This window comes from Geotrypetes seraphini, chromosome 2 (assembly GCF_902459505.1).
Source record: "Geotrypetes seraphini chromosome 2, aGeoSer1.1, whole genome shotgun sequence".
In the NCBI taxonomy this organism is placed as follows: domain Eukaryota; kingdom Metazoa; phylum Chordata; class Amphibia; order Gymnophiona; family Dermophiidae; genus Geotrypetes; species Geotrypetes seraphini.
This window is the reverse complement of record NC_047085.1, coordinates 171,720,974-171,735,042: the sequence shown is the minus strand read 5'-3', so window position 1 is coordinate 171,735,042 and position 14,069 is coordinate 171,720,974. Positions and strand designations below refer to the sequence as shown.

Sequence of the window (14,069 nt, the reverse complement as noted above, 5' to 3'; positions counted from 1 at the left end):
ATTAGAGCCACAAAAACATCCTTTAAAGCAGGGGTGTCAAAGTCAGTCCTCAAGGGCCGCAATCCAGTCAGTTCTGGTCGCCGTACCTCAAGAAGGACATGGAGGGTCCAGAGAAGAGCAACTAAGCTAATAAAGGGCATAGAGGACCTCTCATATACTGACAGACTGAAAAAGCTAGGGCTTTTCTCTCTGGAAAAGCGGAGGCTTAGAGGAGACATGATAGAAACCTTCAAGATCATGAAGGGCATAGAAAAAATAGACAGGGACAGATTTTTCAGATTATGGGGAAGCACAAGTACAAGGGGGCACTCAGAGAAATTGAAAGGGGACAGGTTTAGAACAAACGCTAGGAAGTACTTTTTCATCCAGAGGGTGGTGGATATGTGGAACGCACTTCCAGAAGCTGTGATAGGCCAGAACAAGTTACATGGCTTCAAAGAAGGTTTGGATAGGTTCCTAGAGAACAAGGGAATTGAGGGGTACAGATAAGAATTAAGGATAGGGATAGGATTAGAGATAGATTATAAAAATAGTCAAGGACCACTGCTCAGGCAATGGGCCGCCGCGGGAGCGGACCGCTGGGCGCGATGGACCTCTGGTCTGACTCAGTGGAGGCAACTTCTTATGTTCTTTTAAGAGTAAAGGTAAATTATAGGGATGGGATTAGAGGTAAATTACAAAATTAATCAGAGACCACTGTTCAGGCACTAGGCCTGATGGGCCGCCGCAGGAGCGGACCGCTGAGCAAGATGGACCTCTGGTCTGACTCAGCGGGGACAACTTCTTATGTTCTTATGTACTAAGCCAAATCGACAATTTAAAAAGTGATAAATCGCCAGGACCAGATGGTATACATCCCAGGGTACTAAAATAACTCAAACATGAAATTTCTGACCTGCTGTTAGTGATCTGTAACCTGTCGCTAAAATCATCTGTAGTACCTGAAGATTGGAGGGTGGCCCATGATATGCCGATTTTTAAAAAGGGCTCCAGGGGAGATTTGAGAAATTACAGACCGGTAAGCCTAACTTCAGTGCTGGGCAAAATGGTAGAAACAATTATAAAAAAATAAAATTGTGAAACATGTAGGCAAATATGATTTAATGAGATGGAGTCAGCATAGGTTCAGCCGAGGGAGATCTTGCCTCACCAATTTGCTTAACTTCTTTGAAAGTGTGAATAAATGTGAATAAAGGTGAGCCAGTTAATGTAGTGTATCTAGATTTTCAGAATGCTTTTGATAACGTTCCTCATGAGAGGCTCCTCAGAAAATTAAAGAGTCATGGGATAGGTGGCAAAGTTCAATTGTGGATTAGGAATTGATTAACGGATAGAAGTCAGAGTATAAGGTTAAATGGTCATTTTTCTCAATGGAGAAGAGTAAACAGTGGAGTGCCGCAGGGGTCTGGGGCCGATACTCTTTAACTTATTTATAAATGATCTGGAAATTGGTACAAGTGAGGTGATTAAATTTGCAGATGACACTAAACTGTTCAAAGTTGTTAAAACACATGTGGATTGTGAAAAATTGCAGGCAAACCTTAGGAAATTGAAGACTGGGCGTCCAAATGGCAGATGAAATTTAATGTGGATAAATGCAAAGTGATGCACATTGGGGTTCTAGAATCTTTTGTTGCTCTTTGGGATTCTGGAGTGTTGCTATTCCTTGGGTTTTGGCCAGGTCCTGGGGACCTGGATTGGCCACCTTGAGAATGGGCTGCTGGGCTTGATGAATCATTGATCTGACCCAGTAAAGCTATTCTTATGTTCTTAATAATCTGAATCACAGTTACCAGATGCTAGGGTCCACCTTGGGGATTAGCTCCCAAGAAAAGTATCTGGGTGTCATTGTAGACAATACGATGAAACCTTCCACCCAATGTGTGGTGGCGGCCAAGAAAGCAAACAGGATGCTAGGAATTATTTTTAAAGGGATGGTTAACAAGATTAAGAATGCTATAATGCTCCTGTATTGCTCTATGGTGCGACCTCATCTGAAGTATTGTGTTCAATTCTGGTCTCCTTATCTCAAGAAAAATATAGTGGCACTAGAAAAGGTTCAAAGAAGAGTGATAAAGGGAATTTCTCTCGTGTGAGGTAAGACTACAAAGGGCTCTTCAGCTTGGAAAAGAGACAGCTGAGGGGAGATATGATTGAAGACTACAAAATCCTGAGTGGAGTAGAACGGGTACAAATTGGTTAATTTTTCACTCTGTCAAAAATTACAAAGAGAAGGGGACACTCAAAGTTACAGGGAAATACTTTTAAAACCAATAGACGGAATTTTTTTTTCATTCAGAGAATAGTTAAGCTCTGGAACACTTTGCCAGAGGTTGTGGTAAGAGCGAATAGCATAGCTGGTTTTAAGAAAGGTTTGGACAAGTTCCTGGAGGAAAAGTCCATATTCTGTTATTGACAAAGACAGGGGGGAGCCACTGCTTGACCTGGATTGATAGTATGGAATATTTCTACTCCTTGGGTTTTGGCCAGGTACTAGTGACCTGGATTAGCTACCATGCGAACGGGCTACTGGGCTTGATGGACCATTGGTCTGACCCAGTAAGACTATTCTTATTACTAATGAAATAGGGTTAACAAGTGGATATCATGTGACTCAAAACCAATCAAAAGAACATTGCTGAAGTTTGCAGTTTAGCATTGGATCTTAATGAAGCAAAGTACCAACCAAGTACAGTGGTGCCTCGCATAACGAACGCCTCACACAACGAACGCTGCACACAACGAACTTCGTTTCACACAACGAACTTCGTTTCACACAACGAACTTCGTTTCACACAACGAACTTCGTTTCACACAACGAACTTCGTTTCACACAACGAAGTCGCCCGAGCTGCCGATGTATTGCATCCTTCCGCGCAGGCACTGCAGGCAGTCGTTAGTCACTGCGCTTAACTGCCCTCTCTCACTGTATACAGTCGTCCTTTTAAGATAAACTCAATATTTTTTATATATCATGGCTTCTAAAAAAAGCAGGAAGGTGATTTCTGTTGAAATGAAACGGGAAATAATTAGAAGGAGTGAATGTGGGGTAAAACAGTGTGACCTCGTCAAAGAGTTTGGCCAGACCACCATTTTCACCATTTTGACAAATTTATCTTTTTTTATGTCATCTTAGCATATTTTATGCTGCAGAACGAATTATTTTTTTTAACATGTATTGTTATGGGAAAACACGTTTCACATAACGAACTTTTCGCATAACAAACTTGCTCCTGGAACGAATTAAGTTCGTTGTGTGAGGCACCACTGTATGTTTATTTCCTTTAGTGATGTCATACAGCAGTGTTCTTCAACCTTTTTACACCTATGGACTGGCGGAAATAAAAGAATTATTTTGTGGACCGGCAAACTACTAAGACTGAAATTAAAAAAAACATTTCCAACCCGTCTCTGCGAGCTCGGTCCCTGCAAACCATCTGATCCCATCCACACAAGCCTCAGTTATGATTTTATATTGAACGTATTTTATTAAAGTATAAAAAGAAACAATATTCTATACAATTGTCATTTTATAAATACAAATATACAGAGCAAGGACCAACAAAACCCCTGTTTCCCCTCCCCTTCACATATATCCCCTTTACTATCAAGAAAACTGAACAAGCCAAATTATTACAGAATGCTACACAGAAATATCATGATAACAGAATACTGCAGTCACACATGACAGGAATAGCGTTAGGGGAGTGCTGGAAGCTAAAGAAGCACTGCTTAGGCTTTGCAGTCCCCAGGTATGTCTCTAGAAGGATATATAGTTCAAATATGATATATTCTAATGACAAAATAAAAATAAAATTATGTTTTCTACCTTTATTGTCTGCCCATTTTGTTCTGCTTTCTTCTGTGTTTTCTTAATTTTCTTTCCAAGGTCTTCAGTCTAACTGCCACTTCTGTTCCTTCTTGTCTTCTATTACTCCACTATCCAGGACCTCCTTTTTCTTCTTACTGTATCCACCCCATGTCCAGCATCTCCCACCTATCTTCCTACTCACATCAAGTCTGCTTTTTTCCTTCACACTACAACCTCCATGTCCAGCATCTTCCTGTGTTCTCTTTTTCTTCCCGTTACTGAGCCACCAGCCAACCCACCATCTTCCCCCATCCCATTCCAGTACCTCCCCTCTTTTCCCCATCTTAATCCAACAGATACATTCCATCACCCTACTCCCTCCATTCCTTATTCAGCATCTTCTCCTTGTCTCCCTATTCTCCCTTCACCATGTCCAGCATACCCCTGTCTCCCTACTCTCTCTACCCATGTCCAACATCTGACTTCTGTCTTCATACTCCACCCTCGTGTTCAGCATTTTCCATGTCTCTCTGCCCCCTGCAAGGTCCAGCATCTGTCTTTGTGTCCCTATTCTTCCAACTCCCACCTAGTTCCAATAACTATCCTCCCCCAAGGGGATCCACCATCTCCCGTCTGTCACCAATCCCCCCCCGGGTCTACCATCCCTTCTCACAACACGTATATCACATTTTTTCCTCTCCTCATAATCCAGCATCTCTTATTTCCTCCCTTGGCTGCTGGCCCCGATCCACTCTTCCAGCACTTGATTGCTATCAGCCCTGCCTTCGACCCTGGTCCTGCTAAACTTGGCAGCAATAACAATAACAAAACCTACCCTACCTTCAATTGTGGTCCCGCTAAATCAGATGGCTAGAACGAAGACAGAAGCTGTGGGACCTTTCCTCTTGACTGCATTGTTATTCGCTACAAGCTCTGCCGGTCTCAATCCTGCCCCTCAAAAACAGGAAGTCACTTCAGAGGGGGACGGGATCAAGATCGGCAGAGCCTATAGCGATGCAGGCAAGAGGAAAAGTCCCGCGGCTTCTGTCTTTCTTTTTGCTGTCCGTTTGTAACAGTACCGCAGCCGATCCTACGCCAGCCCTGGAAGGGAAAGGGGAAGAGATGCCCGACATTAAATTTAATCTGTAGATCTCTCCGGCCCTGCGGACCAGCACCAGTCTGCGGACCGGCGGTTGAAGACCACCAGTAATTTGTAATTCGGGGAGATTCTTGGTTAGTACCCTACCAGTTAGGGCGCCAAGAACTTCCAAGGCCTTAATGTTTAAACTACCCTTTTGTGTCTGGCAATTATTTCCTTGGCCTCCTCCAGAGATGGAAGAAAGGGCTGGGGGGGGGGGGTATGAAACCTATTCATGTAGTCATTCAGAGCAAACAGTTAATTGTGCAGACCTCCCATCAGTTAAATCATATTGCAACTTTTCTAGTGCCACCTGATGCGAAAGCATATTATACCTTCAGGAGGAGAAAGCGGTCTCTATTTCTTTACACAAATCAACAGCATATGGAATACTTGTCAGTTGCTGCATACAAATTTCTATTTTTTTCCAAATATTCTCTATGAGTTTCCTATTAGTGCCCACATTAGCATATACGTTTTTAAGCATAGCCTTAAGTGTAACCACACTCATATTCAAATTAGTATAAGGTCATGACTTGGTAACAAAGCTACAAGTGTCTGTATTTCATCAACAAGCTCACATTTCATGCTCTCATCAGCAAATTTCTTGTTCAACTAGTCAAGCACAATGCTTAATTCAGTTGCTGGTTTATTTTCTAAACAAGCTGTATACCAGATCTGCCAGGTGGGGGGCCAGCTTGCCTGCCTTTGGAGTAATTTCTCTCTGCAATGCTTGTAACTGATCAGTTTCAGCTGATACATCAGAAGTCCTTGCTATTGCAGAAGATGAGGCAGCTCCAACTCCCCCTCACTCCACCCTGTGGTCCTTGGGATTTGGTTCCACCTGGCTGGAAAGAACAGTGCTAATACAAACCTCTCTCATACGAAGGAGGGGCAGTGGCCACAAGCAAAGGTGGAAATGAAATCTGCCATGGGCCTAACTTAGATTTCTAATTTAAAGACAGAGTAAGCTGATGTCTTATAATTTCCTAATTTTTATACCTTCCTCAGATGTATGCTGAGACAATTTTCTCTGTGAGTTCTGAGCGCTCTCCTGCCACCAGCATAAAACTTGCTAGTCATTACCTCTTGTATCCTTAGCATGGCGATCAGATTGCAAATGTGTGGCTAATTAAGACAGTTTTTCCAATAGAAAGTTCTGTTGACAGGAAACTGAAGCTTCTTAGCATCCTTAGTCATCCGATGCCACCTAGGAAAAGGAGCGAGAGCCTCCCTGCCATGGTTTTTAAACATTACCCCAATCAGATAATCCTTACTTCCTTTATAATATCCTGCAGTAATTCCTTTTCAGCCTGCTCTTAGAACAAGTAGAGCCTGTCTCCTACCTTGGTAAAGATCCTCTGTTAGCAATTCAGCTGCAGGATCTGACAAATGGCACAAGCTGTTTGCTCTTGAAACCTACCTAGGCAGACAACCAATGGGGTCCTTGAACTCCCGAGCTGGATAGTTAAAGGAGAAAGAAACTTCACATACACACACAAACAGGATCAATGCAATGCAACGAAAGCTTCTGGGAGTAATTACTGGACAGCTTAACAGCAGCATGATTCCTGAACTGGCTCAAAGACCCCTTCCAGCCTTTTGTTAGCAGTCAGATCAAAGTTAGACAAGCAGCTGTCAATCAATATGTCAGCAATTACATATGTCATTAATCATACTGATAAACCCATTACTTTGCAAAAAATGCAGACGATCATCAGAACCAGTTCTGTCCAAGCCTTTGTTCTTCCTAAAAAGGTGTATCACATAGATACTTGATTCTGATTATCCATATGGTGTCCTAATGCTCTTGAGGGGCATGCATGGCAGCAACTGCCTTTTTCATTTCTCAGTTCCTTGTTCTTGCTGTGTTGCTTAATGCCCCTGTTTGTGCCAACTTTATACCCCTATAATTTCCTGCAGATGTCCAGGATATGAATTTTACTTACAAGCAGACTTCAGGCTCTTACTTGATTTCTACTAAGGCAAAGAGCAAATCTGTCTCTTAAAACTGCAAAGATTTAATCATTTTAGCAGACAAGGAATATTCAATTTCATGGTTCTGCTCTTATGGCACATTTCACAGATATAACTTATAAATTCAGATAGAGACTATGAAACAATAGCTCCCCCCTTTCAGATAGTATATATTTAGGCCATCAGCAGAATCTTCAGAGCAGAGCCAGATCTCTTTGTACAAGCAGGTGGAGAGTTCAAGAGATAAAGAGGTTGTGGATGTAAACAAGCTTGTTGGAGACAAAGCAGACATTCCACAGAGCACATGAGAAAAGCAGAGAGGAGGAGGTCAGAAGACACTGTGATGTGACCTGCATGAGTGGAGTGAGTTGATTAGGAGAACCAGGCTTGGGATTGATATCCCCGGCAGAGAGCAAATGAAGAAGCAAAAGAATATAGACAAGAGTAGGAAAGACATGAGTATCGAGCCATAGATGAGTGCACACAGACAGAGTGGTGATGGTTGAATGAGAGGAAGAAAATGCTGAAGCTTTAGAGCTGAGAAGAAGGTAGAAGACAAAAGAGAAGGCAAGGTGATGAATTCAAAAAATGGGTGGTATGGTCTTGAGGAGTTCAATGGTTTGGGGTGGAGGAAAAGTTTGGGAAAAGTCAGTATCAAGAAGAGGATGTGTAAAGGAGTCATGGAGATGGAAGATGAAAGAGTTGGCACCTGAAGCAGAGGTCTTAAGTGGAACGAGGTGGACTAAGGAGTTGCCCAGAGAATGCTGGGGGAATACCTCTAGGTGCTGCAAGACCTCAGTAAAGACCTATCCTAGATATATGAGTGGAGTGGGGTGGACTAGGGAGTCACCCTTAGAATGCAGGGAGGAATATGTAGGTAGCTGCAACCTCTTCAGCAAGACTTCCTCAGATGATTAGAGGCCCATAAATTGCCTACAAAGGGGCACACTATAAGTGGTATGCTTCAGTCCTGTTGTGCCTTTAAGATGGAGGAACATTTGGTACTGATGTCACTGTAGGTGGGGCTTAATGCCACACAGCCAGCTTCCCAGGACTAGATCACCCAGGTAGTCCATTGTTAGTGTTAACGAGCATGGGCTGAGGTGAAAGGATCCCTCATTCTACATCAGCAGTGTTGGGAATTGTTTCAACATGCATGGTTTCTTGATTGAGAGCTCTGGGAGAAGCAGAAACCAAACCTGGCCTGGCCAGGCCAATGTGGTGCTATGAGTATCATGGTGCCTTGATCCTGATGAAACTTGAATAGAATTTTCTCGATGAAAGATAGTGAGGGAATACATAGAGGAACCTGTCCCCCCAATGAATGAGAAAGGTATCTGGTGCAATGCAATTAGGGGTATAGCATCTGAAGCAAAATTGTGGAAGTTTGATGGTTTGGGGGAAGTGAAGAGATCTATGCTCGGTGTGCCCCATTTAAAGAAAATGGTTGTGATGAGAAACCATTCATGAAGTTGAAGAACTCTGCACAGTTTGTCTGCCAGGGCATTCCCCATTGCTTTGAGAAGTATACCACGAGTAACTGCCCAATTCCAAATCTTGATTGCTTCCATGCAAAAGGGGTGAGATCCCATGCCTGCTTTTTTGTTCAAATAGAACATGGCAACTTGATTGTCTGAATGGACAAGGCTATTTGGTGGAGGAGACAGCTCTGGAATGTTTTGAGAACATTGTCTATCATTCAGAGTTCTAAAAGATTGATATGTACAATTTGTTCATGGTGAGGTCATAAGAACATAAGAATTGCCGCTGCTGGGTCAGACTAGTGGTCCATCCTGCCCAGCAGTCCGTTCATGCGGTGGCCCCCAGGTCAAAGACCAGTGCTCTAAATGAGTCCAGCCTCACCTGCGTACATCCCAGTTTAGCAGGAACTTGTCCAGCTTTGTCTAGAAACCCTGGAGGGCGTTTTCCCCTACAACAGACTCCGGAAGAGCGTCCCTGCGCTCCACCACTCTCTGGGTGAAGAAGAACTTCCTTACGTTTGTACAGAATCTATCCCCTTTCAACTTTAGAGAGTGCCCTCTCATTCTCCCTACCTTGGAGAGTATGAACAGTCCGTCTTTATCTACTAAGTCTATTCCCTTCAGTATTTTGAATGTTTCGATCATGTCTCCTCTCAGTTTCCTCTTTTCATGGGAGAAGAGGCCCGGTTTCTCCAATCTCTCACTGTATGGCAATTCCACCAGCCCCTTAACCATTTTAGTCGCTCTTCTCTGGACTCTTTAGAGTAGTACCATGTCCTTCTTCATACACGGCGACCAGTGCTGGACACTGTACTCCAGGTGAGGGCGCACCATGGCCCATACTGCGGCATGATAACCTTCTGAATGTGGAGGCCAGCAGATGAACAATCCATCCAAATACTGAAGCATCTGTTAAAAGGCTTTGATGGTGGGAGTGGGGGGTCTGGAAGGGAAGACAGTGAGATAGTGAAGAATCATCCACCATTGGAGAAAGTGACAGGCCTTTCAGCATTTGCCTACTAAATGAATGGCTCACCTGCACACCAGACCTAATAAGATCCTTTGTAGCATAGCAGGGCTTACTTGTCATCTTGACTGGAAAACCACAGAGATGGGAAAGTTTAGACTTTAAGTCAGACAGAAAGGCATTCAACACATGGTTCAGATCTATTCTGGGAAAAAATTGTACAGGTTTGCTTCTGATGCAGCAAAATGGGTATCTACATTAAAACTGTTAAGGGTTTTGCATCACACAAATATTTCCTTAAAAAAAAATAGTTGTAAATATTAAGGCCAAATCAGAAACATTTAAGCAGTCACAACTTATGTAAATAAAGTGTCCTGTGGTAATTTCCCTCTTTGTGTGTGGCAATCATGCATTATTTAGTTTTTTCCTATTTATTTTTGGAAGGGAGCACATCATGGGCAGAGAGTATCAGATTATAAGCTCTTTTGAGCAGGGACCGTATCTTGTGTGTTTGATGTACAGCGCTGTGTGCGTCTGGTAGTGCTATAGAAATAACAAATAGTAGTAGTGTCTGATTAACATGGGATTAATGAAAGAGTACTTAGGCCCAGATTCTATTAACAATGCCTGAAGTTAGGCGCCTATGTTGGCTAGGCACTCCAATCTAGAAGCCTAACTTAATTATTCTATTAAGCTTAACTGGCACCGTTAATTGAAAAGTATCATTAAACAATTTAAAAATGAATTAGCTGGTAGGTGCCTAATTTGGTAGGTGCCTACCACTTTGAGGTAGGTATCTACTCCGAGGCACCTACCAGAAAGTAGATGTGGTTAGGGGCAGGTTGTAGATGTGGTTTTGACCAAGGTGCCAGTAGGTGCTTAACTTATTTAGACCAAGAAAACCCTGGCATAAATGGGAGTGCGCCTAGCAGATGACTGACAATTGCGCTCAGTGGAACCTATAAATTAGATACTGTTTATAGAATCAAGGCCTTATTGCCTCCTAAATAGGAGAAAGTAAATGCTCCCACGCTAATATTTTTCCAGGTCTTGTGCACCAATTCATGTTAGCATCGGACCTGCAAAATTTCACTGGGGGCACTAAGGACATAGGAAGGGGGCACTAAGAACATAAGAAGAAGGAGGGAGGGAATAGACAGGGACAATTGTTGTGCCTGAGTGCAGAAAGAAAGGATACACAGTCAGAAGGAAACGCAACTAAAGTCATGAAATCAGCAGACAGCAAAGGTAGGAAAAATGATTTTATTTTTAATTTAGTGATCAAAATGTGTCAGTTTTGTGAATTTATATCTGCTGTCTATATTTTGCACTATATTTGTCTATTTTTCTATAGTTACTGAGGTGACATTGCATATTTTAAAGTCTTCTGCCTTGACATCTTTGAAACCCCCCCAAATATAAATGATAATTAACATTTTCTCTGCATATAGTGTGCTATGTGTGTTTTTAAAAATTTTATGGTTACCATTATGAATAAGATATTATGTGTACATGAAAAATGAATGGAAGAAATTGGGAGCGGGGCTAGGGTGTGATTAGGGCGGGGCTAGGGTGGGACTGACAATTAATAGATGTCCCGTTTTGATGAAAAAAATAAATGGTCAAGTTATCTTTACACCATCTCTTCTCTAACTTGAAAATTCCTAACCTGTACAACCGCTCTTCACAGCTCGTTCATTCCCTTTATCATTTTGGTTGTCAATTTTTGTACTTTTTCTAGTTCTGCTATACCTTTTTCAAGATGAAACAACCAGAATTGCACATAGTACTTAATATGTGGCCACACCATGGATTGATACAAAGGCATTATTATATTCTCCATTCATTCATCGTAACATTCTATTTATTTTTACTGAGCTGAGGATTTCAATGCATTATCCACAATGACTCCAGGATATTTTTCCTGGTCGATGAATCTTAATATGGAATGTTACACTGAGTGGCTATGCTTGTAATTATTTTTCTTTAAATGCACCCCTTTTTGTGCTTGTCTACAAAAAAATTAATTTGCCAAATGGCAATTGGATTGATTTTTTATTGACTTTGATATTCTGTGTTATGTTTCATGCTTGTGACTTTATTTCACTAGTTTATTTATACCACTTTGGAAACAGTCAATAAAGGATACGTGAAGAGCCTTTCACCTATTGGTTTGAAGAAAACACTGCAGTATATCATATTTTCTTCATGATTTTCTGGGAGTTTGTATCCATACTAAAAAAAAGTGTATATAAATAATACTCAAAACACATCCATCTTTCAAAAACTGCACTCATTGCCAGTACCCTAGGACCAATTTTAAAACTCTGATTTTCAAAGTCTCAGATGAAATGGGCCAAAGAACCCTCTATATAACTTTGAGACTAAAGACTTCTCCAGGATTATCCTTAACTGTATCTTTACCAAAGGAAATCATGTGATGTGACACTTAACAATGAGCCTTCTCAGGAGTAGCTTCTATACTCTGAAACTCACTCCTAGAGAGACTACATTTATCTTAAGATGATATCTACTTCAGGAAGCGGGTAAATGCCTGGTCTATTCCCAAGCCTTTAATGGCTATGGCAGAACTAGCTTTCAGTATATCCTCTAAATCAGTGGTTCCCAACCCTGTCCTGAAGGACCACCAGCCAGTCGGGTTTTTGGGATAGCCCTAATGAATACACATGAGAGAGATTTGCATATAATGGAGGAGACAGGCATGCAAATCTGCTCCATGCATATTCATTAGGGTTGTCCTGAAAACCTGACTGGCAGGTGCTGGTGGTCCTCCAGGACAGGGTTGGGAACCACTGCTCTAAATGATACCTGTTCACATATCTTAATCAACTGTTACTCTCAGTCTACCCACTCATTTTTACTTATTCCAGTGCCTTTGTATTATTGTGTCTGTCTATATGTCCCAATTGCACTTGTCCTTTCTGAAGCTTATTAGAGCTTTTATTGTATTGTGCTAACACTGACTATTATATCTATGTTTTATATTGTAAATGTACTACTATGCTGCCTATTAAACTGTTTCATTTAGACTGTGCTGATAATATATCATATTATAAAAATTACATCACTAGCACTATTACTTGCATTTTGTTGCTATTACTATAATTTAACTTGCTTACCTCACTACTACAATTGTGTATTACATTGCCCTTTGTTCATTTTAATATTGTTATAGGTTACTACAAAGCTGTTTATTTCAAGCTATACTTGTCACCTTGGGTGAATCTCTTCAATAAAGGCAGTTTTATTAGTTTTAGTCTAAATTTAAAAAAAAAAAATCTATATCTATATATATATATATATATATAGCTATAGATATAAATATAGATATAGATATACACATTAGTAATCATCTAATGTTTAATGACTAGCCTACTTTTACCAGATTCTTCCAGTGAGCTTGTAAATTTTCATATGACAGAAATGGAGAATCAGGTGGAATGGCATGGCTGATGCTTACAATCTGACCCATCTTCATGCTATACAGGGCCAAAGAAACAGGGAGAGAGAGAGAGAGATTAAAGGCATAACAGTGGGGCAATCACCTGGAATGTCACAGTACACAACAATCAGAATGTTTAGTTCTTTACATCATCTGAAGTATCATGAATTTGCCTACCTGTAATGAGAATTCTCTATAGAGAGTAGCATAGATCAGACACCTAACTAAGGCATGGATTCAGACGTAAATTTTCAGAATGCACACAACACACTTATGCACCTTCCATGGCCATGCATTAAAATGTACATGCACCTCTTTATAGAATACGCCTAAAAAATGTGCATGTAATTCTAGTTAGTGCCAATAATTGTGCCAATTGGCTTGTTTATTAAATTGTGCGTGCAAATTTACTTGCTAATCTATATTGGGGACCATTTGGGGTGGCAGACAGAAAGAAAAAGATGCAGCTCCTTAATCTCTTAGCCCCATGAAAAGAATGCCCTTCTGCTTATCTACAGAAGCATAAGAATCCTTTCTAGAACTCCAGGAATGTTCCTAATCTTTAGTACAAGATCTATCAATTAATGTGTTACTAGAAGGGAACCTATCTTCTGGAAGGTATTGGGATCTAGACTTATGCATTTAACATTTTGACATCTTCCACAAAAAGCACCCTGAAAAGAAAGTACTTATAGTATAAACAGATCTTAGAGGCAGAATCAGTTGTCCAACTATACAACTATAACTAACAATGGGCTACTACTTCCGAGGCTATGAATCTGGAGCAAATACAAATAAAATCAGAAGAGCTGCCTCTGACAAAATAGGAAGCTGCTGAATCCAGTCTGCCACTTCTAAAGCTACATAATCTCCACAGACTCCTACCTGGACTCCAAGGTCCATGGAACTAAGGGCCTGTTTAAAGAGCAGCTCTACCTTCCTGTCATGAGTATCCCTAAGAGCAGAATCTCCTTCAACTGAATTGTGGTTCTTTTGGTCACTGCAGTCACTAAGGCATATACTTTTCAGACACAAAAAAGCCAGTCCAGATTTACTTGGAGAAGGAGGTACAAGTTATTCATCAATTTGGTACCCTTGAAAAACAAATCTGGGACTTCCAATTCTGCAATGACTTAAGACAAAGCTCTATGAAGCAAACAGGCCTTAGCAGTTTTCATCAAAGCCTTCACAATAGGATCACCATCAGAAGTTTGCTCCTGTTATGCCAATGG

The 14,069-nt window shown here is 41.2% G+C and overlaps 1 protein-coding gene across 15 annotated transcripts in view; it reads right to left on the bottom strand.

Moving 5' to 3' along the window:
• C2H18orf63 (chromosome 2 C18orf63 homolog) overlaps positions 1-14,069 on the bottom strand; it is a 142,654-nt gene that overhangs the window by 48,101 nt on the left and 80,484 nt on the right. For 14 of the 15 annotated variants that reach the window (XM_033934300.1, XM_033934299.1, XM_033934303.1 and 11 more), the window contains 3 exons: positions 12,772-12,874; positions 11,524-11,609; positions 9,444-9,627 (listed from right to left, as the gene is read on the bottom strand). In XM_033934300.1, coding sequence (XP_033790191.1) covers positions 9,444-9,627; positions 11,524-11,609; positions 12,772-12,874 — 373 coding nt within the window. The remainder of the gene's footprint in view (positions 1-9,443; positions 9,628-11,523; positions 11,610-12,771; positions 12,875-14,069) is intronic. The other variant, XM_033934302.1, reaches the window with a different exon arrangement.